The following is a 26,786-nucleotide window of genomic DNA, read 5'->3' as shown; positions in this document are numbered from 1 at the left end:
GGCAGGTTTTGTTGTTGCATTGGTGAGTCTGCTTTTGAAAACAAGAAGTAATCCCCTCCCACTCTTCCATGGATTTTCTTCTCTTCAAAATGTTAGAAATATCAAATCGTACAGGGACAGACCTTCCCCTTTACTGCAGATCAGAAGCTGATTCATTAGCTATATTGCCGATGGATGAGGACACTGAAGTAAACGTCAAACCCTAGACATGCAGTATTAAGGTTCCATTTAGAGTCTGAATACAGGGTGTTTGCAAGTGACTGCTTGAACCATTGAAAAACCTTCCAGCTCCACAGTGCACCATGCACTAACTAGAGGATTATGAAGCAAGTGCTTGGTTTTGGCCTGACATTAAAACCCTTGAAAAACCCTTGAAAAATAGTTTAATTTTTCTTTCCCCATTATGTTCTTCCTCCTCAAAATGTCTGAGACTTTTTTTTTAATTGTAGCATTTTAATTGTCGTATCTCAATTAGTGTCTTGGTTTTGTCTGTTTTCTAAGTTAAATAAATTGTGGATCTGTATTCTCAGTCTTAAACCTCTTGGTAACTGGTGGCTGTCACTCTGTTACTGTTTATGTATTTATTGGGCAATGCTAGCAAGAGATTAGAAAGTAGTTGGTTTCTGCAGGGTAAAAGAGACAGGGGAACCAAGAAATTTAGTATTTTTTTACTTTCAAGTAGTTTAGTGAAAGGTTAATGAACAAAACCTTAATACAAATACTAACGAAAATTATTTGTTTCTCCCCCTGACTAATAATCACCTTTTGTAACGGGAAGAGATGCTGCAAAGGCCCGCCCCTTTCCTCAGAAAATTGCCTTCCAATATTTTCTTGTTAATGAAATTTTAAGTCAACAGGCTATTCCCAAGTAGCAATAGGCCAAGGCAGGATGTGCATTAGCGGGCTAATAGCAGGCGTCCCATGGCAATCCTTGAGCGCTGGCTGCATCACTGGGAGCACTTAACGCCGGCTCTGCTAAAGCACTTCTTGTGCTCCCACTGCCTCCTTTGGGAGACTGGTCCACTTACTAATAGATCTGAGTGTTAGGAAGTCTTTCCTGTTTGTCAGTCTTACTGATCTCAGTTCCAATATATATAACTGTAACTTCTTTGACTACTCTTTAATGAAAAATTTAAAAAGAAAGGCAAAAGGTTTTGCATAAAAAATTGAAACAAATCTGGTTTTTCAATCTTCACTGTAAAACTTGTAGAACGTGGGGTTTTAGTTAAATGCTGCCTGCATATGTTTTAGGCTGATGGCAGCAGGATCTGGAAGCTGGCTGGCATAAATCCGCTCATAAATAAAACCAGTGCATCTCAGAATCTGTCAGTGACCAATGTGTGTGTCTGTGACATGTACAGAAGCTGGCAGCTCGTGAAAGCCGAGCTGAGCTGCTCGGGGCTCAAGGGAAGCCGGTGAAGTTACACAATGCGCTAGTTGAGATGTCATGGGGAAGCCGAGGGCTGGGGTGTGGAGGCGAGACCACCGGGGCTGTGTTTTGCAAGGAAAATGGTGTCGGTCCAGCAGCCGCTGCAAAGCGCTCCGGCCGGGGCAGCGGGAGCTGCTCGCAGCCTTCGCCAGCCGCAGAGAGCGGCCGCTGTGCAGGAAGCAGCCAGGGAGAGGTTTTCACAAGGACCTGTTGTTTCGTTGCTCAGATTATATCAGTGTTCTGGCTATTGAGAGGCATTTGGCCTTTGGGTTTTGCTTTCAGCTTTATTTATTTTTGCCTGTTCTCAATTCTCTTTGTGAATACCGATATTCTGAGTCACCCAGAATGATTTCTGCCTTCATTAAAGATTCCTTCCAGCTCCCCTTCAACTGCCTGTGGGCTGTAGCCTGCCCCTGCCTCCCCCTATGCACTTTGCTGCACATATTTAGCTCACAGTATTCCATCACTCGTCAACTCCTGCAGCTCTGGCACTTTGATACCTTCAACCACATTAAACTATATTGTACCTTTGGTTCTTTGCACAACTTGCATTCTTCACCTGACCTGTACTGTCCATGCTGCTTCTGAAACATGTTTGAGATACGGTGTGAGGCTGTAGTTTATCCTACTCCTGCAGCAGCCCTGCTTAGAGCTGATGGAGTAAGATGGTTAAACTGGGCATCCAGAGCCTTTAGTCTCTTTCTGTCACACTGTGTCCTTCTTTGTCACCCTGGATAAATCCATTTACCTATTTGTGTCTTTGTTGCTTTGATATACATCGGGTTTTAAATTTTCTATGGTATCTACACCAAACACACAGGACTATGTTTCCATAAAACCAAAATTAAAAGATGCGATATAAAGAAAAAGTAATTGTATAGTTCTTTAATGGGTATTCCTACATGAATTGCTGAGCTCTGTGGCACTCCAAAGCTTGTGTATAAGAAATTCTACAAATCAATAAAGAAAATAACCTAGAAGGGAGGATGGGTCTCTTATTACAGCACTAAGCGTCGATACTGTAGATGTCTTAATGCTAGTTAATGACCATCCCTAATGGTATTCAAACAATATACATTTGCTTTAGCTTTTTTCAAAGTCCAGATGAGCTGCTCAGCGCTCTCTTAATGATGCGAATTATTTAACGCTCATTTGTATGCAGTATGCTCCTGCTCTGAAAGTGCTTCACAGAATTCAAGCCAAATTCAGCCTTGCAGCTCCACTGTAGTCAGTGCTTGTCTGTGCATCTGTTGGTCGCTTTTCTTTTTGGTTTTGTTTTTTTTCCCTTGAAGAGTTAACTTCTTGTTATGTTCATTTTATTTTTAAAGGTAATATCATCAAGGGGCTTTTAGTCGCCCGTCTTTCCTCCCAAAGAAGTAGCTGTAAGTATCAATGCAGTTCTGTTGATTTTTGTATCTCTCTCTTAACCCCTGCAAAAGGAGGACAGGCTAAGCAGAATATCATTTTTTGTGTGTTATTTTCTTTCCTTTACTTTGCACCTCCTAAGCACAGTTTTGGTGATATCTGGCACTTCGCCCGAAAATCATCCTGCAAAGAATCTCTGCCATCTGATGTATGCAAGATACTGAGTTCCTCTCTGCGGCCCATTTTGGTTTAACACAACACAAACCGATGGAGGCCCAAGTCATGTACGATCCTGCAGGTTAGTTATGCTCAGTATAACAATGTCAGGATTCACTTTTTTTATAGCTGGGAGCAATATGGCATGGGAGCCTGACCTGGTATTTTGAATTTAAGTAGCAGCTGAAAGGTGGAACAGGCATTGTTACTTCAGGTATATACTCATTTCTTTAGTGTTGGACTTCACAACTGCAATATTCTTATAATGTAATTTTAAACTCATCCTGTTTTTAACACACACATACATTGAAAAAAATAAAAAATAATCTGCAATCGTATTATTCACTCCCCCTGGTACAGCACAGACCCACAAACATCTACTGCCTGCATGGAACGGTGGAAAAGCATCCCTGCTAGATGTGCCTGTCCCTAGAACAGGCAGAGACATTTCTTGTCAGCTGTTAGATATTTGCTGGCAGCACAGGGATGAGTGTTGAAACGTGAGAATAATGGGTTCATTTCCAAGCTCCAGAGCAGATTAATCTAGATGCCTTGTTGCCCTGTTTTACGTAATATAGCTACAGTAAATGGCTGCTTCCCCTCTCCCTTTGCTGCAGTACTGTCCTCCGGCTCCTGCCGATGTTCATCTCGAGGTTCTCTGCAGGCAGCTCCTTTCCTGCTCCCCCAGCTCCTCCCTCTCCACACTTGCCCATCCTTTTTGGCCTGCATCCCTCTTCCCTCTCTCCTGCTGGGATGGATGTAATCCCTGGAGGAATGTGGCCCCCAGGCTTCTGCAGGACTTGGGCGTGTGACTCTGGAGAGCCTCTGATGGGGAATGCAAAGCAGGAAAAAGCGAATCTCACGTCACCTGGCAGCACAGGGAGGGAAGAGCTGGGGGGTTGTGGGCTGTTCAGTGTGCCTGGCTGGCCAGCCAGCTTATCAGACAGAAAATAGAGGCTAGACTTTCAGGCTGCATGTGCCATTTCCCTATTCATTGTGTCTGGGTGATGTATTCTCTGCCTGTGGTTTTAATAAATATCTCTCATAGCTTCTTTCTGCTTCAGTTCCCTTTGGGATAGCTCTTTCCAACTCAGCTGCATCAGTGTGCTGAAGATGTTAAGTCTGAATGTGTGGAAAAGAGGAAAGAGGAGGGAGAACTTCATGTAGAGCATCTAAGAAAGCTTTAGCCATAACTCTGTGAAACTGCTCCGTATTACACAAGCCTCACTTGCAGCGTAAGTTGCACAAAACTCTCTCACTTAACCATGTTAAGTCTTATTTCCTTTCCTCTTTATGTGTCCACAGAGCATTCAAGTGTTTGCAAGGAGGATACCAAGCTACTGCCAGGACACATACTTGTGTTTTCAATACGGCTTTGTATATAGGATGTTGCTGTGTTTTAGTGAGTATCCTGGAAATTTCAACAGGGATGTAGGGGGAAAAAAAAAAAGACAATTCTGTGTTTGGAAACGGCATTTTGTCCTGTGTAGTAAGCACTTGTCTTAACCCTGCTAGAGCAGAACAAACCCCCTTTTCTAGCAGAAACCAGAGTTGTTGTCAATTAATGTCTTGCTGAAAACTAAGTCTTTGCCATCTGTTCCGCCCCCTCACTACGAATGCCACTCTGATTATGTTGATTATGTAATTAAAAACAAAAATATATTTTGGTAGAGTGCTGCATAGGCATCTGTGCTGATTCTTCTCCTGTTCCTATTTACCCCCTGCCCCCATCCCACAAGGAAAGGGAAAGGCGACAATTGTTTGACTCCTGGGCAGCTTCATCCTGGCGTGGCGGTGCTGGCTGCCGAGCTGGTGCAGGTTGTGGGAGCAGCTGTTTGAACGCTGCCGCGTTTGGGTCCTTTGAACCCCTGGTTATTCAGTTAATGAGAAATCCGTGGCAGGAACCTGCCCCTTAAACTGAAGGTGCTTTAAGTTCTTGTGAGGGTTAACTGGAGTCCAGGAGAAGCAAAGTGAAAAGAAAGAGTCCTGGTTACTTCGCAAGTGATAGCATGACCTCTGAGATCAGCCAGGCTGCTCCTGTTACAAATATGGCCTCTGTCTATCTAGGGGTGGAGGAAAAGGGAAAGAGGAGGGGTAGCTTTCCTGTAAGTGGGTTAGAGCAATTACTGAGGTCTCTTACAGCAAATGAAGTTGTCAGCGTGAGTCACATTCCCTTTTTTCTCTCACTGCCAAGTTTTAGGCAGTAACCAGACAGAGGGAGGGGAAAAAAAAGTAGGGAAAAGCAACAATGGAGCAAAGTTGAACTGAAACAACCCTTCATTCGGGATATTGTTTGACATTTTAGTTCTGATTGTACGTAGAGATAAAAGGTCTATAAATATCCCGCCTGCTGAAATTCCTTATCACAACATCGCCTGTCAGCTGAACAAATAGGGTAGGTTCTCCAAATAATACATAATTACGTATGTAAATACAAAGTAACTGATGATATCCCTGCAGCAAATGGAATGAAGGCCTGATCGCTGGAAAGGACATTAAAACTTCTCTGTGTTACTGAGAGATGTCCCGGTCTCAGGAAAGCAAATGGCAGATAGGGCTGTTACTGCTGAAAGGGTGGGAGCTCAGAGACGGGGGAGAAATAAGGAAGGAGATGTTTATCTCATGGACTAGACTAGATAAAAGCATCTTCTGACGCTTTTTGAAAGTATCTTAGCATTTAGTTCTGTTTAACAAATGGCTAGAAGCTTTTCTGCTCTGCTTTAGAGCTTTTAATGAAGCATTGTGATTCCCATTGTGGTCAATTGTTTGACACTTTTATTATTACTGGTATGCGTAGCGTTTTTTAATGGTTGACAGCTGGAGAAAGAAGTATTTTGTGCATTCAAACTTTTAGCACAAAGCTGCTGTTTTCTATTCTGCCTTTGTCTTTTATTCTTGCTGATGCAAATCAGGGAACGACAGAACTGATTAAATTACGTTTGTTTACTTTTCCTTGATGATAATAAGACACAGCCTGCCTTTTATAAAAGACAGAAATAGAGGATGTGAATGTTTCTACAGTATTTCTAGAAAGGGTTTTTTTCTTACAATACAAAGGCATTTATTTGTTTCTTATGTCTTGTTTTATCAGATAATGCGCACTTCCTAATGTATGTGCAATAAGAATAGTGCAATGAAGTACAGTTAGCAATGGATCCCATTTGGAAAGCTTCTACCTTGTTATTTTTATTAATTCAACAATATAAATGATCAGACCACATCACAAAACAAACACAGCAAGATACTTCTGTCCCTCACAGTAGGAATGCCTCTGGTTGTTACTACAGCTGTACAAAATCTCCCCTCCATTGCAGGCTTTAGGTTTATACGTACGCAGTTGCCATTGGGTTCCAGCTTCAGGATATTGGTACGATACTGGAAAGAAACAAGCACTGAGAGGCAGGGCTGCAGAAATAGGATACCCATGATTGTTTTGGTGAGTAATGCGCATGTCTCGTGGATTGTGTAATACTTCTTTTTTTGAAGGCTTGTCCTGAGAAGGGAGGCCTGCGTTTGTCTGTCCCGCTTGTGCGATGTGTTTGCAAGGAAAAAGATCCTGGAGCAGGAGTGTGTTTCTAGAGGTCAGCAGCTGCCCATGAGATAACAGGACAAGGTCACCGGGAGCATGGAGAATTACAGCAGGAAGATTTGGGGAGGGCTAAATGGCAGAAGCAGGAGAGGAAGAGGACAAGCAGAAAGAAGGTGGTAAGGAAGTCACTATAAAACTGCCCTCGTTATTATTTTTTCCTGCATTTTTCCAGAATAGAGAAAAGTGCAGCAAAAGATGGCAAAGGCAAAAGAAAAGTGCCTGAAGGTTTCTCAGCAGTGCAGTCAAACCTCCCTGTTTCACAGATGAAACCAGATTTAGGGACTGATAGCACATGGCAGCTGAGTTGAATCTAATGGACTGCTGGTATCAAAAATGACAGTTCTGCTCCCAGCCTTGCTGCTTTCTTTGTACGAGTCTGGTGCTTGTCAGGCCCTTTGATGAGCTCATGCAGCTCAATAAATTGTAAGAAAATGAATTCAACAACAACAAAAACCCCATACCAGCCCAGGAAAGGAGAGTTGGGCACTGTAAGAATGGAGACTGGAACGGCAGTGAGTGGGAGAAGTACAGACATCAGATTTTTGCTGCAGATGTGGGGTGTGCTGGGGATGCCTCGCTGCTGTTCTGCGCCTCACCTCCCACTTCACCTCCCAGGTGGTGCTCCCCTCAAAAGGGCACGAGATGAACGCGGCCTGATCAGGGAGGCTGCCTGCGTGGGTGAACGGACGTGATCTACACAGCAGAGAAGGGAACGAGCGGGACTGCGGGAGCCCGGGAGGATGTTGACATGGGTAAGAGTGGTGGAAGAGGAACCAAGGAGGGAAGAGGAATGTTCAGAGTGACCACAGAAGGTTGTTGCAACAAGCACTGGAAAAATGATTGAATAAAGGGCAATGGTCCCATCTTCTTAATCTAGCTCTTAAAGGGTTTATTCTTGTGTATACATGTAGCTGTCCCTGAAGGAGAAGTCCTGTTTATGTCCCTTATTTAGGTATACATTTCTCCAGATTGGGATTTGATAAGACGACAGCTGCTGCATTTTTATTATCCGCACCCAGCAGCAGTAAAAGCTGTTCAGAGTTCAAGATGGAAATGTATCTGTATATTGGCATTTATCCAGCTGCACTTCACAAAGGTAAACGGCACACGAGAGTGGTACACTGCCCCCTTTTAATCCATTTTCTATAGACAGGGTACTTTGCCTCTCTGCAGAAAAGCTCAGCACAGCTACTGTGCTAATAAACACTCATTTCTCACTGCAGCATATGCGCTTCCCAGACTCATAAATCCAGGTAACTTGTAGTTGAATAACAATTAAATATCCACACACATTTCCATACCATGGTCTGGTGCACAAGGCATAGGCCTAAGTGGCTGGACATCTGCTGTCTGCTCTCCCACACTTACTGTTTGGCAGAGCATAATCACTTAATCTATCCTGCCACCATTAATGGTACCTGTAAAATTAGACTCAGAGCATCATCCTGCAGGTATTTTGCCATGTCATTCAAAAAGAGCAGTGTTCTCTTGCCTTTTATTTTTTTTTAAAGCAGCCTTTATCATAACAGTCAAAAATACTTTTCATTGCTGTTGGCCTTTCTCTCAGGATTTCCAGGCCAGGGATTCAGTTTGGCTCTTAACATCAGTGGGAAATGAGACATCATATTGAATAGTTAGTTGATATGCAGGTTGCTGATAGATCCTCACAACAATTTTGTGTCACTTTTACAAAACCCAGAGACTCAGTAATGCAGTAAGATAGATGTAGTGCCTGATTACAATGGATGTATTGCAGCTATAAAAGGCATCTCTTATCATTAGGCTCTGCATATCTGGAGTAATAACCACCATATGTCAGGCTGGACAACAATAATATGAGCCAGATAATTTTCCCATTGTTAAAACTTTCAAAATCAAAAAAGCTACAAATGTCTTAATCACTAATTCATTTTAACAAGACCTAGCGCTGGTGGCTGGAGGGAACATCTTTCTGAAGTTCAGTCTTTCCTCTGATCTGATAACAGTCTATGTGGCAGAGTTTTAAATGTTATTGCCATTTAAAGGAATAAGAATTGTATACAGTCATCGTCCATTTCTCCCAGAAACACCAAACAAACAGATAAACCTTTTAGTTTGCTCTGAACTTAACAAGCCTCCTCCACTGGTGAAGCTCTGTGAGACACAAGGCTTCTCTGCTTAGTTGTGTAGTTACCTATCAACATGTTTATTCCCTATAGAATTGGCAGAAACCTTGAATTTCCTCCCCAACTCCCACCCTCGTGAGCCTGTCAGCTGCAGACTAAGCTCCAGCCATGATCACAACCACCTCCTGAATCAGCTGCAACAATTTGCGTTCCCTTGCCAAAGTTCGTATCTGCTGGGGGTGCAAACTGCACCATCAAGGTTGCTGGTGTTGAAAAGTCTGCATGCTTCTGCACCTCAGCTCTATGTTTTCAGGCTAGGTTAATTTTTCTGGAAGAATTAATTGAGACAACAAAGCTGTCAAGTGAGAAAGGCCACGCTGTGAGACAGCACTGCGCTGAACATCTGCACAATTTGTATATTTGATTAGGCACCTCAGCACTTGCAGATTATTGTTGTTAGAAGCAAATCTTACTTTTGCCATTTTCGTATAAAGCTCTGTGCAGTAATTCTGCAGATGTTTGTCCTCTGTATACCCACATTGTTTACAAAAATGACAACTGCTGATAGTAAAAATTACATTTGCTCATTCAAACGTCTTGATATTTACACACTAGAAAAATCATGTGCTGGAGTCCGATGATGTAATGAGAGATGCAACATGGACTTCAGCAGGAGGTGGATGGGGCCCTCAAAATCTGCTTCTCTCACACAAACAGTCCCCTGATATATATAATGAAAACCTTCTTTTGTTTATAATGACAGATGCCACAGGGGGTTGTCTATTTGGATATTATTTTTTCTCTAGCAGTGTTTATTAACAAAGGCTTGAAAGTTTTATGATGTGGTGAAAACTGCATCTCTCCTGATAAACAGGAAGCGCTCAGAGGTATTGCATTACCCCTGTAATGCAACACAGATTCTAACGGCTTGGCTCTTATTTTCAAAATACTGTAACACTGTGTCCTTCAAGCAAACTCTCTCATCTGCACAGCTCTTATCTACTATAGATATGCAAAACTGCAAAAGAAATGGTTGTTTTAAAAAAGGAATGATGATTCATCAATTTCAGAGTGCAGAAACGGATGTGTGTAATGTATACAATACCTATTAAAAAAAAAATGCGGTATGGTCTCTTTGGGATCTCAGGTCAGCGGATTGAACAACATGCAAGGAGAAGAAACTGATAACCTCCCTTCCCTCCCCCAGCACAGGGGCAGCTTGGAGAGCAGAGATGGAGGTTTCCCTGCAGGTTCTTGGAGTGTCTTAGCTGTAAATCCAGTGGTGCCTCTTCTGCAGTTCTATCGTTCAGCATCAGCAAGGCCAGGACGTGGCCAGCAAAGGAGGAAAGGCCATTCTGCTTCCAGCCAGGTCTTCTTGTCTGCCACGACCAGCAACAGGGGAGTGAAGTGTGACACTTCGTATGTGGAACCTTATATTCAGAATAACTGTGCTATGGCCTTCAATTTGCTCATAAAGGCCACCACACACTGTGAACATGCGATGTTCACAGTATCACAGTATGTTTGGGATTGGAAGGGACCTAAAAGATCATCTGGTCCAATCCCCCTGCTGGAGCAGGAACGCCCAGGTGAGGTCGCACAGGAACATGTCCAGGCGGGTTGGAATGTCTCCAGAGAAGGAGACTCCACAACCTCCCTGGGCAGCCTGAGCCAGTGTCTGTCATCCTTTCTGAGAAGTTGTTTTTTCTCAAATTTAAGTGGAACCTCTTGTGTTCCAGCTTGATGTTGTGTCAATGTTGGCTGAATTTTGAACCCTGGTGACTTTCATGTGAAAATCTCACTAGTGTACTGTTCCCTGTCAACTGTTTCTCAGCCACTGCCCATCATTTAGACTGAGTACAATGACACAGGCAGTTAGGAAGTATACCTGTGCTGTCACAAAATCATTAGCCGCATGTGTATTTGTGATGAACATCACCCCAGCTGACAAGGCCATGTGAAAGCAAGTCCTGGTAAGCTCTTTTTAGAAGGTCTGGCACCATTCCCCAAACCGGTTCCCCACAAAGGGACTTGTCTGTCTGCCAAGTGCTTCTCTTGCACAAAGCCAGATGCACTGGGGTCAGGACATCACCCCTGCAGCTCCCACCCTGTTCCCATGGCTCATTCCCACTACCTGTTCATCTTACTTTACTTTTACATTCTCCCCGCTGCCATATTCTGTTTTATTCTTCACCATTCTTTCTCATCTGCCCTCACATCAGCCAACCTGTTCATCATAAACACCCCCAAAGTCTTTAGCTATGAGAAGTATTAAAAATGAAGTTATTGCAATATCTGGAGAACAAAACTCCTAATAATCCTGTTTCTACGTTCTTTGACTTCTGCCTCTGTTGGAGGCATCACTTGTCCTGTCTGCAGCTGAACTGAGAACAAGTGTGGGAAACAGACTGCATATTTTAGTATTTGTAAATCATCAGACTTGTGAGGTTTTGTAATAATCTTATCTCTGTTTTTTATATTTTCTTGTATTTGCCTAGCAATCAATGATACCAGAAACACAGTGACCAAGAGATTGATATTATACACTAGTTCAATCTTTTTGTACAAACTTCCAGTGCATAAAGCTTCGGCACAAGAGTGGTCATATACCAGGGCTTTAGTGGCATCCTCAAAAGTCACTGTAATATTCTGTATAAATATTGACCATACGTATGGGTTTTTTTGTCAGTCTTGTAAAATAACTTTTAATCTGGTGGTTCAATTCTCCTATAATCCACAGCTTGTTTAATGAATCCTAAGTCTTGGGCAAGATGAAGCAAGCTCATGAGGAGTAGCTTGGTTTTCAAGATACCAGCTCCAGATAACTGAGGACAAGTAAAGCACACAACAATATTGAAATCACTCAGAGTTTTATTGCAGCTGACTGAGACAGAGTGTGCTTTGAGGCTGGGAAATTTCCATTACTGGAGTGCAGGTCAGTGCCTGGCTACTGCTGCTACTGCAGCTGAAAAATAAAAGCAACTTAATTTTATATAGACAGCAGCAAAATGTCACTATAGTAATTAAAATTGTTGGAATTATATAATAAGCTTTTAAGGTTACTGTAAGATGGATCCCTTTAAAAATATTTACAATATATTAGTGAACTACTTATGCAAAAAATGACTTTGAAAATGCAACTGCATTTTCAAGCTATATTTGTGAACAGCAAATCTAACAAGAACATGATAGATAATACAAGATATCTCCTACAACAGCGACAGATTCTGACAGTGACAACGACAGCCAGTGCAAGGTCAAGATTGCTACTGACAGTATAGTTCTGCAATTAATCATCTTTCGTGCTCCCCTTGGTGTGCACAAAACAAACACAGCAATCTGTTTACTAGTGTTAAGTGCGCTGTATAAGCCACCATAAGCTACTTGCAAAGTCAGAATGCTGAATGGGCAAAAAAGGAAATACTGGGAGGGGGAAAGTAACTTTGTTTTGCATCAGTTACCCAACAATTGAGTGAGAAGCTGTTTTTAACTTCCCAACAGCGTAAGATTGCACCGAGATCCGCATTTTTGTTGAGGTCACTTCGCACTGTCAATGCTGCGGCCAACACTGAAATGAGAATAAGTCTCAAGGGATTTCAGCCGCATGTCACCAGTTAAATCAAGCCCAGGTAGGTACTGACTAAAAGTTATTAGCATCTGATGCTCTTAATGAATCTTAGGATAGTTCCCTGTGGATCAGAGCTCATATCTAAGCAATTTAAGTTTGTGTCACATTCATCACCATGGTTCCTGAGTGCCTTAGAAGTTAAAAGATATCTTTATAAAACATCTTACATGTCTTTTTTCACTCTCTTGTCACCCCCGCACAGAGGCTTGAGGTCCTTTTAAATAATGCTGGGAAAATGTTTTTAAATACATTTTGTTGGGATCATGGGGAGGTTCCGGCCATGCTGAGGTACTCGGAAAGCAAATGCCACACTCCTACAGCAGCTACCAAGAAACCTGCATCTTCTGTGACCCCACGCAAATAATACAAATAATATGATAATGATTTTGGGAAATGTACCTTTAGTTTTAAATTGGCACAAAAAATTGAATAGAGTGGCACAGTATGGCAGCTACACAGTGTTTGTCCTTTGCCTAAACCTGTTACTAAACCTAATACTGTTTCCAGGACTCGTAGGACCTTTCATAGCATGAGATTTACCTTTTTTGAGGGACCTATTTACAGAAGTTAACAGTTCAAGCAGACATGTAACAGGACAGAGAATTTCTAGACCCTGATTGTAGGATGAACTCAGCCATGTGAGTCCCGAACTTGATATGGAGATCGTCGAAACCATGGCACTTTTAAACTGCCCGGTTGTATGGCTTGGCTGTTTCCTGATATCGCTTTCAACCTGAAGATACTGTGTTTCTGCTTGGACAAACTCTTCTCAGCGGTGATTTGATTTCTTTTTGAAATAAAAGGGTTTTCATCATCTGCTATCATTTTTTACTAAGTATCACCTCTTTTCCCCCAGTGTAACCCTTTATTTTGATCTTGGAACTAATAATTTTGTGAAAGCACATTAATGTTCTTTCCAGAAGTGAGGTTTTAATGTCACCTTTTTGAGGTAAAAGACCCAACATTAAGTGCAGGTAATGACAGTGTATTTAAACAGGTTAAAAAGCAATTGATAACACTTCTGCGTGGTCTATCTCGTTAACGGGAGTGCTTTGCTGAAATACATACACTCAGTTCTGCCACAGGAGATGGTTGGGAAAGCATGCCGTAGCAATCTGACCACTTATTTGGGTTTAATTGGATTAGACACCTATTTAAACACAGCACTCAAGGAGCTGACCGTCTTTCCGCAATTTTCTGGTCTGCCTGGTTGGTTTCCTTTTTGATCGCACACATCCCAGTGAAGGTAGAAAATAATCTAGATACACACCAGTTTTTAATTAAATTTGCTATGACAGGTTGTGTTTAAGCTAGATTCTCTATAATCATTTGTTTTGCATTTGCTGATGACAGATTTATTTATGTATGTAATCAGAACTGTAAGCACAACTTCATTTTTAGAGCTAAGAGAACCTTTTAAATAACATTTACTTGGTTTCAGAAAATTTAAACATTTATTCACGTTTACTGCTCTCTAAAATTACTGAGAAAATAATGCTGTGTTTCTGAAGTGCAGGAGAACACATCACAGAAAGGAAAGTGAAAATAAATACATCGGAAGCATTATCCCACTCAAATACTTAAAAACCCAAGCTGTATCATTGAGGGAGTTTATTAGATGATGTTGGTCACCTATGCCAGCTTCCACTCCACCAAACTAGGCTGGGGCTGTGTCTGAAACCCAGACCCCGCTGGGCTGGAGGGAGAGTTCTCGAGCTGCAGTTTGGGTAACCAGCTGCACAACTGGAACCAGAAACTCTTCCCTCTCGACTTCTGGTCAAACAGCCATCCTGAGGCTTCGGGGGATGTTAGTCAGTTGTAATCAGGAGGTTGTACGGCATTTGGAAGCAGCTACGGAAAACTGCAATTGTTGGGTGGATGGCGAAGGAAGCTGGCGCGCAGCACGCAGGGCCAGAAGGTGGTGGAACGCCAGAAATGAGCCGCTGGCAGCTGGGAGAAGGAAAACACAGAGCACAGAGGCAGGGGCACCTTCAAGGCAAGGACAGACATGAAGAAGCAGGATCGTCAGCAGAGATGTCAATGGTAGAAATGGCAGCAGAAAGAGTCAAGAGTAACAAGAGGGCAAAGTACAACCAGTAAGAACCTGTGAGCAACTGGATTGTCAGGTAACAACTTCTGTCTGAGCACTGTAAACTGGAATGCAAAATTAATAACTGCTTCTAAGAGAAAAGCCTGATAGTCAAGGGGTAATCAGATGATTCCACACGGGGGTCTTCTGACAGGCTGGCATGTGGAGACACAAGCATGCAAAGATGTATAAAGATATGTATTTGAACACATTTTCAAAGAAACAGAAGATACAGCACATCTCAAGCAGTGCTGGCAATAGTAGTTAAAGCAGGCAGCAGCAGCATTTCAGATCAGGGTTAATACTTTTTGTCAAGAAGGTTAAATTGTAGGGGAAAAAATAAATCAGAAGTGGTTAAGATCCTTGTGCATAGTTTCTGCAAACGTCCAGATCGAGCAACAGCTATTGCAGGAAAGCAGGACAGACACTGCTGGGCAGAGCCGATGGCACAGCGCAAACCACCAACTGCATCTTAACCTCCTGTCCAAGCCCTAAGTTTATTTACATTTATATGGGAAACAACTAGGAGGAAAATGTAATTCTGTATAAAAACAGCCTGCTAACTAGGGGTTGCAAAACTAAGCACTGAAGTTAGGACATGTCAGAAACAAACTTGCCCTTATTACAGCAATTCAGTTTTCACATCTAATAACCTTGCGCTGCGTGCCATCAGCGGGCTGCAGCGCAGCCAAGAGCCGCGCAGGGCTGGGCCGGGGCTCGGCACGGGGCAGCGCTTCTCCTGCAGCGCCTCACGGCCGCCCAGCCCGCGGGGAACGGTGTCACAGCGCCGTGCGGGACCCCCGGGGCTTCCTCCGGGCGGGCGCCCGGGGACTGGAGCCCTGCGCAGCCCCGCCCGCTGCCGGGAGGGCCCGGGCCGGCTCTCCAGCGGGGGGCGGCGGGAGCGGGACCCCGGCCCGGCTCCATTTCCTGCCTCCGGCTCCGTCACCTGACACCTCTAATGGCGCCGGGCGGCCGCGCGCCCGTAGAGCCGGCACGCCCACCACGTGACCCACCCGTCGCGCCCCCTCCCCAGCGGCTGCGGTTACCGCAGTCCCCGGCCCCGCCCCCGGCCCCGCCCCCTGCCCCTCCCCGCCGCTCCCTCCGCGCGAGCCCCCGCCCCTCCTCCCCTCCCCCCGGCCTGGCTCGGTGCGCGCGCGCGGCCGGCGGCGTCTCCTCAGAGCGGCCGCGGCGGGGACGGCGCTGACGGGGCCTCGGAGCCGGCGGCAGCGGCCTGTGCTGCGGAGCGGGCGGCGCCTCTTCCCATCCCTCCCGCATCCTTCTCCTCGTCCCCCTCCTTCCTCCTCCCCCCGCCTCCGCCCCCCCCCCACGCAGTCACCGCGGTTCCCGGCACGGACAACATGGCGGCGGTGTCGGGGGCCGGGGCTGCGGGCGGCTCTGCCAACGCCGGGGGCCCGGAGATGGTGCGGGGCCAAGTGTTCGACGTGGGACCGCGCTACACCAACCTCTCCTACATCGGCGAGGGGGCCTACGGCATGGTGTGGTGAGTGCCGGCAGCCAGCCCGGCTGGGGCAGCGCCCTTGCCCTCAACAACTCCCTCCCTCCCTCCTTCCCTCCCCGCCGCCCTGCCCGGCCGCAGCCTCCGCGGGGCCCGGCCCCGGGCTCCGGCCCGCCCGTGTGTCGGGGGAGGGGAGGCCGGGGCTCCAGCATCTCTGCCTCGCTCTCCTCAACTCTGCTTTTCCCCCCGTGCTTGTCCCTCCGGCATCCCCTTTCCCCTCCCTCGCTGCCGCCTCCCCCCGCTTCCCAAATTCCTCCATCCATGGGTGCAGCTCAGCGTCTCGTTTCCTTTCAGCCGTGCGTTTATTTCCTTGGATATTTTTCGTCCCCGTCTCTAGAGTTGGTCGCTCTCTTTTATTTTCTCCCTCTCTGTAGTGCTATTGCAGGCGGTCAAAAAGGGGAAGAAGGTAAAATCCTGCTAGCAGCTCCGCGGCTCTTTGTGCCCCCGCCACGGCTCACCTGCCTGGCCCTGCGGTCACGGCTGAGGGAAAAAGTGAATTTGTGCATAAGAGTTGCTGCCCTTACCAGGCTTTTCTTAGGACGTGCTGTCTGTGCCGCAAAGCCTGCCAGATTAGAGTCTAAATTAACATGTATGCAGGTGAAAGTTCTCTTCAGCCGTTCTAGCTTTTGGTTATTTTTTTTGTACCAAGTCTCGCTAAAAAGCGATCGCGTGTGTTTGCTTTGGTTGATATCACTCTTAAAGACTTGGGTGAATTAGATACTAAAGACTGAAAAGGTAAACTGAGCGGATGGAGAGCGTGAGATGGGTTGTTGGTTTTTTTTTCTTTTCAATCTAAACGAGTTGGGATGATGCTCCGTGATGCTACGTGTAGTGTCTGGGTTATAAATCTGACGTGCTCAGTGGCCTCACTTAGGATTTCTTATTCTGTCTTCTATTAGTAAAAGAGGTTAAAAACCGCCTTATTTCTGAAATAATTTATGGGATGCAGACGAAAAACTTCTTTTGTTATTGTTTTGTCAACTTTCTTCCAGTGCTGCATCTGTTTCTTCAGCGTGCTTTTGAGCAGAGGTACTAAATGAGATTTACGGGCTATGACTTCATGGAAGCTTTATCAGCATTAATTTATTTCTCTGATGCTTCATCTTTTGTAAACCAGTGCATTTCTCAGCAAAGGCTCCTCACAGCCTTCTGCTGCATGTTACAGATTTTATAGCTTTAAGTTTTTGCATATAGTCATTGAATTGTGCTGGCCTGTTAAGATGAAGTCATCCCGTATTTCAGGGTGGAAGCTTTCGCCTAGGCCTGATCTGAGCTGGGAGGTGAGCTGCTTGCCAAGTTTTGAGTTGTGGCCTTTGCTTTTTTTGCTGTGGGAAGAACCTTCAGAATGTAAATCAGCAATCCTGTTTACAGTGTAAAAATATCCTTGTTATTGTTTTAGTGCTAGAAATCACAACAATGTATCGAGTCCAAAACCTGTTAATGTAGTTTATGGTACAAGCTGTACTTTATCACTGTGTACTTTATCATGTGGGCTAGGGCAACTAAACCAGTGCAGATAATCTCAGTACTAACTGCACTGGTTTACACTTGCAGTCTGATTTAGGAAAGTACTTGGCAGCCGTGTTTCCAAGATGTACACTCTGTATAGTGTGGTTCCTGTGAAACGAGGTGTTAAAAGTGTGTTTAACAGACAACGTGTTAAAGCTGAAATATTTCGCCACAGATCAGAGATTACAAAGAGCAGTAGGATGGCAGTTGATGCCCTTTTTTGGCATCACTGTGCTAGTGAGCAGATACAGGGGAGATGGGGCCACTTTCTGCCCCTCCAAATGCTACAAGTTTCAGTTATATACTGAAACTGTTTCCCCTCCAAAACTATATAAGGTTATCTTTTATTTAAAAACTTGCTCCAATATATTGTCTCTGCTATGAATGCTGTACAGAATTACTAACAAAAATTCCAAATCTCCAGTTCAGTTGAAATACGCACTTGGCTCTTGTATTTTTTACTCTAAAATTATTAATGCGAAATACTAAATTGGGTATGTTGTGCACTTCATTATTGCTCTTCTGCCTTGGGTGTGAAATGACAGGGAACAAAGTCTCAGTTTATATTGTTATACTTGATAAGGCAAGTGTTGGATGCACTTGTTGTAGTTAAATGCCATAGCAACTGTAAGGTTTTGTAGTGCCTAACATACAAGCTCTTATGATTAAATAAGATTACTTATAAATCAAGGGAGGTATAGGTTATGCAATTTAATACTACATGTTTCTTATCTAGCTTTGATTGCTAATGCAGCGAGGATCTGCAGAAGCCTCTCCCTTGGGGGCGGGGTAGAGGGCAGGCTGCGTGCAGATGGAGATGTTTCCTGCAACTGCAAAATCCATTTACATTTCTGCACTTTAATGAGGGAAAGCAAAGCAAGCTTTGATGATTTTGTTTTAGACCTGCAGCTAATGCGTACAACTTGGGAGATGCTGGTTATTTGCAAGTGCATTGTGCCAGAAGGCTTGTTATACAGAAAACAAGTGACTTTACTCTTAAAATCCTTCACTCTTTTCCTCATTTTTCCTAAGTCTTGTATATCTAGGTTATTGGATTAGGGAGCTGAAAACAATAAAATTCTTTTAATTATATTAATAAAAGGGCAAATTAAGTATTCTTAGGATAGTGCTGTTACAGTCAGTCTTCCATTTTGATTTTGCAGCAGAGAGAATAATGTTTGAGAAATATTGATCGCAACATAAAATAACAGCACAGGAAATAGAGGAAGATGTTGACTGAATAGACTGTGCGCGAATATTCTCTCATCTGGATTTGAAAACCCTTAAAGGCATTGATCTATTTTCTCCAGTGCATTCTTTTTTAACCTAATCAGGTTTAGAGTAAAAATAAACTTAGCAGTGTATTTACTGCTGTGTTGTGGTTGCACTTTCTCAGCTTTGCAAGCAGAAAAGGCATCAGGCAAACCCCCATCTTAATGTCCTCCAGTTAAACTCTGCCAAAATCGTTCATCCTTTTTGATACAGGGTTGCATCTTACTTGGCAATTTTGTTGCTGGAGGTGAAGAAGTTAATAAGTGGATAGCCATGCCAGTGTTCCTTTCTAACCTGTTGTTTTCAGTATTTCTGCATGTGAAACTAGGGGATGACCACAGAGCAAACCAAGTTTTAGCCGCAATCTTCAGCACTTTCCAGGACTGTAGGACTGTCTTTGAGCAACTTAGTCATACTGTCATGTTTGTTATTCTGAATTAGTGTATCCAAATATATGCAAATGTTGTGTTTATTTTTTTCTCTTCCCTTTCTCTTTTGCTTAAGAGTTGTTTTGAAGGGCTTTGGTGGGAAACTCTTCACGTAACTTGCCCTTTCTTTCAGTGATATAGGGAATTATCAACCTCAGAGTCAACTGGGACTGACTTTCACACTAAGTCTGAAAATTTCAGAGCTGCCTTTCAGACACAATAAGTGTGAAAGGTTTGTGAGATTGTCTCCTCCTTCCCAAATGTGGGTGGGCTTTTTTTTTTTTCTTCTTAAAAAACAAATGAACAAAAAACTGTTAACAGGCCATACTTTAAACACACTGACACAGCAAAATAGTAGGATTGTGTTGAGCTTTAAATTTCTGGTGTGAATTGCTCTTCATCAAGTTGGTCAGTGGAAATTTGGTAAGGATGATCATTTGACAGCTTAAAACAAGTCAGCTTTTGGGAAAGAAGTGATGAATGGGATTGTGATAGGGATGTTGGTTTATATTCTGGGTTTTGGAAGTCCTTTTTATAATCAGGCTTATGTGAATGTGAAGTATTGTTACTGCTGTGAATAACTGCATATAAATAATAAACATGAACACAGTTGGAAGAAAACAAACTTGAAGCTCAAATCTTGCATTTCTTGGCCTGAATTTGACCGTGTTGTTATAAAGACATCTTTTTGTTACTGATGTGATATAGAAGAGCGATAATAGAAGTTCAGGTAGTCAATAGAGGGACTTTGAAGTAATACTGAACAAAATATTGAAGCATTTGGCAGTAGTTTTTTCAAAGTTCTGCTCCTTTCTACTGTCTCACAGAAGAACCCTACTTGTAGAAGATGAATAATTGAAAATGAAATCTGAGAAGTGTATTCATGAAGAGGCTTGAAACAGAAAAAAAAATCAGGGATAGAATGATCTGCAAGGTGTAGATATTAAAAGATGAAAATAGAAAACTTGATGAGCTTGCTGATTGTGTAATATTTTCTTTTGAGACTGCCCAACGTTACACAAAAAGGTAGCATTTGCATCCCTGTGAGGGTCAGGTGGGCGGGCTGCTCTGTGGCAAGGATCAGAAACAGCCTGGAAGTTTTTTTTCTGTTAACCATTGCATTGATATGGACAAAGTACACTGTAATCACAGAGCAAGTATAGAGATTGATGTTCCTATTTATATGTGCTTTTAGGGAACACAGGTTGGGTATGGTTGTCCATACCCAGTAATTAACATATTCTAGTCTTTGTCATGAGGAAAATGGGGAGCTGATACAAGTTAGCCAACCCCCACAGATCCTTCTTATCAGGGAGTATAATTGGTGGCTACTTATCATCTTCTGCCCTCTGGGGAGGAGGTCCAGGTCAGTATTTCCCTTCCGTCACCCAAACTTGTTTAATCTGGGGTGGAAACACGAAAGGAGCAATTAGAGCTGCTTTTCTCTCTCTCCCCTGGGATGCGACAGGAGGTCCACAAGCTGTGCAGCAGGTGGCAGGGACGGGACAGCAGCTACTTGCTCGCTCTGGTTGTATCAGAACTGTCTGTGAGATTTATGGATGATGAGAGGTAGCAACTTCTCCCGTCCACCCAAAGTAATGGGATATTAGCTTAAGAGTTGAGGGGTGCAGCTGAGGGGCACTTGCATTTTATAAATAAATACACATTTTCTTAACATAGCCTGGTCCAGCCCACAGAAACAGATAGGGATAACTTGTGTTATTTTTTTAAGCCTGATGTATTAAGGAAATAAGGCTTATGTGTTTATAGTATCTGTATGTGGTTGCATCAGTCTGTCTCCTGTACTCCTACATATGATTCTTGAACCTGTTGCCTTCCTTCTACCAAATTTGACAGATGGTAGAGGTCTTAGAGATGGAAAGTTTCTACAGGTTTCTTAAAAATAGGTATTTTGCTACAGTGAAGAAATCCTGTATGCTGCTCAGCTGAAGAAGAGGCTGTATCAGGAGGTCACGTATGAGAAGTCTGACTTGCCCAAAGAGATGTGACAGATGTCCCATTTTCACGGATGGATTTATTAGTACTCTGGAGATGAGAAATGTGTATTTGTAGGACACTAGGCTCTGTTCAGTGAGCTCCCTGTTTAGGTGTGGGGATCTACAGCCCACAGAGGAATTAATACTTACCAATGGAGTAGATGTACGGCTTAACTTGATTTAAAAACTAGTTCTTTGCCAACATAGTAATTTTTTTAATGCTTTTTATGTTGATGCTTTGCATAGCTTTCAACTCTGATCTAGTGATGAAATTAACTGATCAGTTGGATATTTAATAAAAATATTTTATGACATCTTGCTGTGGAATCTTTCACAGCATAATGTGGGTTGAAAGGGACTTCCTGAGGTCATGTAGTCCAACCTCCTACTCAAAGCAGGGCTGATGTCAAAATTAGATCAAGTTGCTCAACTCGTCCACTCAATATTTCCAAAGTCTCCTGGGTGGAGATTCCACAACACCTCTGGGCAACTTCTGGTTCTAGTGTTAAACCAATTCCCCAGTGAATTTTTTGCCCTTAAAAACATGAGAGTTTCCCTTGATGCAACTTGATGGTCACCTCTTGTCCTCCATACTATACCTCTGAGAAGTGTCTGGGTCATTTTTCTCTGTATCACCCTTTATGTAGTTTAAACCAGTAATTAGATGCTTTCTTCCCACCCACCTCTTTTTTTGCCTCTCCTAGCCTATAGAAATCCAGTTTTCTCTATTTTTTTATTGTATGTCAGGTCCTTCAACCCACTGTGCATCCTAAGGGTTTTCTGCTGGACTTGCTCCAGTACTGGGAGAAAGGAAAACCAGACACAGAATTCCAGATGTGGCCTCACAACAGTAATCCCTTTCCTTGACCTGCTGGCTACGTGCGTAATAACCCAGCCCAGTCCATGGTTAGTTTTCTTGGCTGTGGGCAGGTGCCGCTCATGGATGAAGCTGGATGTTGTTCTGCTAATCTAGACAGTACTTTTACATGCACTTAAAGTGAGGTATTGTAGGAACGTTTCACATAATGTCTGAAAACAAACAAACAAGCCCCATAACATTTTATTAAGCTATTTCAATTGTATTTGATTTTGATTTCCAAATCACTCAAATGAAGCATATGGAGCCATAAACATATTATAGAGTACAACTATACTGTTTTGTGAGGTAAATTAAATTAATAGGATATGTGAAATGCAGCAAAGCGTAGTTTGTTTCAGATGGTTTATTTGTGTAAAACCTAGATTCTATTAATTGTTAAGTCAGTTATTAAAGAGAGTTGTTTGCTTTGGAATGAATCTCCTTTTCAGAAGGGAACTTATTTTCCTTTACGTTATTAAAACTTTTGGGCATATAAAGAAGCTATTATCAAACTCATCTTTTTGCAAGGTACATTGAAAGCCAAATATGCATTGCTTAATCAGCTTCTACCAGGTAGATTAATAAGATTCAGGTAGTAATAAATGTCATTCAAATGGGAGTTATTTGATGAGATTATTTTCTTATAATTGATATTTTCTTTCCATCGATGGTGGACTTGGCAGTGTTAGGTTAACAGTGGATGAAACAGTTTGTGTGTCTGTATATATAGACAGATGGCTTGTAGAAAGGCTTGAATAGAATATTGTTCTATTAGATTTGGACAGAATCTTCCATGACAGTCCAGTTTTTAGTGGAGTTGTGCAAGTGTTTTTACTATTTATCTTGCTTAGCAGTACCTAAAATCACAACAGCCTAAGTTCTGTTAACAGAAGATCTCGTCTCTTGAAGGTTCTTCTTTTGTATTTTAAGAGAATTTTCATAAAATACTGAAATACTCTGTGGTGATTGGAATGCAAATGAGAGTTTTTGTTAACATGGTAGAAAGTAATTTGCCTGTGGTGTGGGTACGTTTTAAGTACCAGCAACTTGCAATTAGACTTACAGTTTATAATATGCAATTACTTCACTTTGCAGTTTTCCTTAAAATTAGCAGCTGTTACTGCGGTGCCTTCTCAGTTGTTTGGAGAGAAGGCGGTTTGCTCCACCAGATATTGCTGATGTGTCCTGTGTAAAACTTGAAGTCATTTGAGCACTGCAAATCAATACTCCCCAAACCGCTTCAGTCCAGAATTTGCCCAATTTTATTGGGATTTGGATGGTGCAAAGTACGCCAAATGACATTCAGGCTGACTTTTATATTGGATTTTTCTGAGTGTTTCATAATTGTGAAATATCTTCCTTTTAGTTATGGGAGCTGACAGGTCTTAACGCCTATACCCTGCCTGAACAAAACACAACTGTTAGTATGTTGAGGGGCTAGAGTTTACTGTTGGCATGTCATTTTAAAAAGATAGAAAAAACATGCAAAAAATGCCTTGTAAGCGGATACTGAAGGGAGGTAACTTCTGATAGTGGTGAGATGCACTGTCAGTGCTGGTGGTTTGGGTTTTTGTTTGTCTTGTTTTGCAAGTGAAGTACTGAACTGGCCATGGTAGGGTGGACAGTAGAGCTTGATTTCTCTGGTGCTTTATGATAGTTTTGATTTTGCACTGATTTTTCTACAGGTTTAGGAAAACCTCTGCTAAGTATACATGGATGGTCTTGTTCAGTGTTTTATTTATTTATTTTCCATTGGAGTGGAATACTGTGAACTGTCTCTTTTGAAGATTTATGTAGCGTGGAATCAAATAAGCTAATTCCTGAAAAAATATCATAATTGTCTGGATTTTTTCCTCTTTCTAAAGCTGATTAGGGATTGAAGTCAAATTAGAACATTATTAGACAGAAGAGTAAACCACACTGCGGGGTTTGTTAATGCGGTTTCACTCCCAGCTCTCTCCCCTCTCTCTAGGAAAGGACGATGCATCCTGCACACATTCATAGTGCTGCTCTGCTGGCAGCAGTTGTTTCCTTGACTCTGGAGTGACACTGCTTGTGGAACTGACCCACCATTGCTGTCTTGGTGGCTTTTTGTTGCCTCTTGAGAAGCCATAAGCACAGGAGGAGGAAGCTGGTGCTTCATCAGCTCGTGTGGAGGTTGAGCTTTCATGACAGTGGGACCTCAACGCTTACGCTGTGGTTTCCATGACTGATTTGTGCTGATCTCGGGCTGTGGTGCTTCTAAAGGAGCAACCTTTCCTTCTGTGCCTCGTGTCGGGTCATTCCTTCCTCCGCTCTTGTGCTGGTGCTTACAGAGCTGTAGAGTTAGCTGTGGTGGGAACCTGGCTTAGGTGAAGTTACTTCATAAAAAGTAAAATATGAAAGTGGTAAGTTGATGTGACTGACACAAAACCCGTCGAGTGCTGACGCAGGAGGGGAATGGGAATATGCAGGTAAAGACTTCTTTACTGTTCCTGTTCATAAGCTGCTTTGACTTTGAGCTGCTTTAGTTCTCTGAACTGGCACAAAGAAAGCAACCGCTCCAAGCAAAAAAGTGAGAAAGGAGCAAGGTTGTCAGGCACAAAAAGGGGAGCAAGCCGCAACCACTCCTTTCAATTCATGGAGCCCTTAGGTTGGCTCAGATGTTGTCGAGCTCTCACAATTTTAGCCTGAAATTGATTCCCACAGGACTTGTCTTTAAGTTTATAGAGAGAGAAGAAAGCTAGTGATACTTAATATCATAATATCTTATCAAAAGCGATGGGTGCTTTTGGAGTGGAGGTTTTTTTTGCAGATAGGAAGAGGACCTTGAAATATAACAGTGAAGTTTGCCTAAATGTTAAATTTGGCATAGATGCTATCGAAGGAAATATTGGCAGTGGAGAACCTGTAAACCTCTAAAATGGGGAAGCTAAGTGGGAAGGCAAGACGTGGAAAAAATAGACTATGTAAAAGTTGTCTGTTTTCTGAAGACTAACTTGAACTGAAGTACTATAAAATAAAGCAGGAATATATGGCGATTGGAGGTCACAGGGCTTCACAGCTAAAGGTATAGAAAGAACAATACATATTAGAAGAGACTGAAAGAAGTGATTGTTTTTTTCAAGCAAGTAAGATTGATCAAAACACCATAAAGTGAAATGACATCTTTAGCCAAACAATACGGAACCTTGGGTGAAATGGCTAATATTTTTCTAATACTAGATATTAAGGTGCGTTTCTGGAATTGCTGTTTTCCATAGTTCTGCTTAGTAGGTGCTAACAAAGCACAAATCATCTGGTCTGCCACACCCTGGATTATGAATTGACTGAGTTTCTGGCAAAAGTGATTTATTTAACAGGCTCCATTTTGCATGACTAACTATTTATTTTCAAAATACTAGGAATGATCTAAGGAATTAAATTATTAAATCTTTATTATGTGCATAGTAAATAGTTTAAAATTGTAATGCTTTGGAACGTTCCATCAGATTTTCCTTTTCAAATACTGAAAAATAAAATAATGCTTTTGTAACCTACTAGAATCATTTGAGTAGATATATGAAAACAAATTTCCTATAGGAGGTTACAAAAGTGCCTTAAAAATTTGTGGTGTGAAGGGCAATAACCTGTAGCAGATCAGAAACTGCCAAAGAGTTAATAACATTTATGAGTAATTATTCACATTTGTCATGGGCGGAAAGAGTTGCCATAATTATGCCAGCAATCTTTAATACTAGGATTGATAGTGAATGTTATGAGAGAGAGAGGACTGAAAAAGTAGGTGGTGAAGGTGAAGGCAGTGCAGCTACATTTTCACGCAGTAAGCTTCAGAAGTTAACTAAAAGCATGATGGAGCAGTCTGCATTGATTACTTGGGCACCTTGCTGTGGACTTGTGATAAAGGACACCGGTTTAGAAATTAGATTATTTCCCCCCTGAATCACACAGAATCCCAGAATGTCAGGGATTGGAAGGGACCCTGGTTGGAAGATAAAAACAAAAATTAAAAAAATTGCCAGGTGAGTTTTGGTGTCTGGTTGTGGGGCCACTTCTGTTTAATCTCTTTATCAATGATCTTGACGAGATTGAGTGTGCCCTCAGTAAGTTTGCAGATGACACCAAATTGGGTGTGAGTGTTGATCTGCTGGAGGGTGGGATGGCTATACAGAGAGATCTGGACCAGCTGGATTGTTGGGCTGAGGCCATTTCTATGAGGTTTAACAAGGTCAAGTGCCGGGTCCTGCACTTGGGTAACAACAACCCCAGGCAGCGCTACAGGCTCGGGGAAGAGTGGCTGGAAAGTGCCTGGCAGAGAGGGATCTGGGGGTGTTGACTGACAGCCATCTGAACATCAGGCAGCAGAGTGACAAGGTGGCCAAAATAGCCAACAGCATCCTGGCTTGTATTGGGAGTGGTGTGGCCAGCAGGACCGGGGCAGTGACTGTCCCCCTGTGCTGGGCACTGCGGAGGCCAAACCTTGAATCCTGGGGTCAGTTTTGGGCCCCTCATGACAAGAAAACCCCTGAGGTGCTGGAGTAAGTTCAGAAAAGGGAACAGAGCTGGGGAAGGGGCTGGAGCACAGTGTGATGGGAGCAGCTGAGGGACCTGGGGTTATTTAACCTGTAGAATCTCTGTAGACCTCACTGTCTACTACTACCTGAAAGGAGGTTGTAGCATGGAGGGTATTGGTCTCCTCTCTCAAGTAACAAGTGGTAAGATGGGAAGAAATGACCTCAAGTTGCACTAGAGGAGATTTAGATTGGATATTGGGAAAGATTTCTTCTCGGAAAGGGGTGTCAGGC

At 43.0% G+C, this 26,786-nt stretch overlaps 1 protein-coding gene and 1 long non-coding RNA gene across 2 annotated transcripts in view; both read left to right on the top strand.

Moving 5' to 3' along the window:
• Positions 1-11,426: 11,426 nt before the first annotated feature.
• LOC308047072 lies at positions 11,427-12,951 on the top strand. The gene is made up of 3 exons (XR_013922973.1): positions 11,427-11,639; positions 12,206-12,333; positions 12,840-12,951. It is a non-coding gene; the product is annotated as an uncharacterized lncRNA (long non-coding RNA).
• A 2,828-nt stretch (positions 12,952-15,779) lies between these two features.
• MAPK1 (mitogen-activated protein kinase 1) overlaps positions 15,780-26,786 on the top strand; it is a gene marked incomplete at its 5' end in the record, with an annotated part of 34,238 nt that continues 23,231 nt past the window's right edge. The window contains one exon of the mRNA XM_080355246.1: positions 15,780-15,922. Within this exon, the coding sequence (XP_080211372.1) occupies positions 15,780-15,922 (143 nt within the window). The remainder of the gene's footprint in view (positions 15,923-26,786) is intronic.

Source organism: Nesoenas mayeri, assembly GCF_963082525.1.
Source record: "Nesoenas mayeri genome assembly, chromosome: 17".
NCBI classification, from domain to species: domain Eukaryota; kingdom Metazoa; phylum Chordata; class Aves; order Columbiformes; family Columbidae; genus Nesoenas; species Nesoenas mayeri.
The sequence above is the reverse complement of the archived record's forward strand: the minus strand, read 5'-3'. Positions and strand labels throughout refer to the sequence as shown.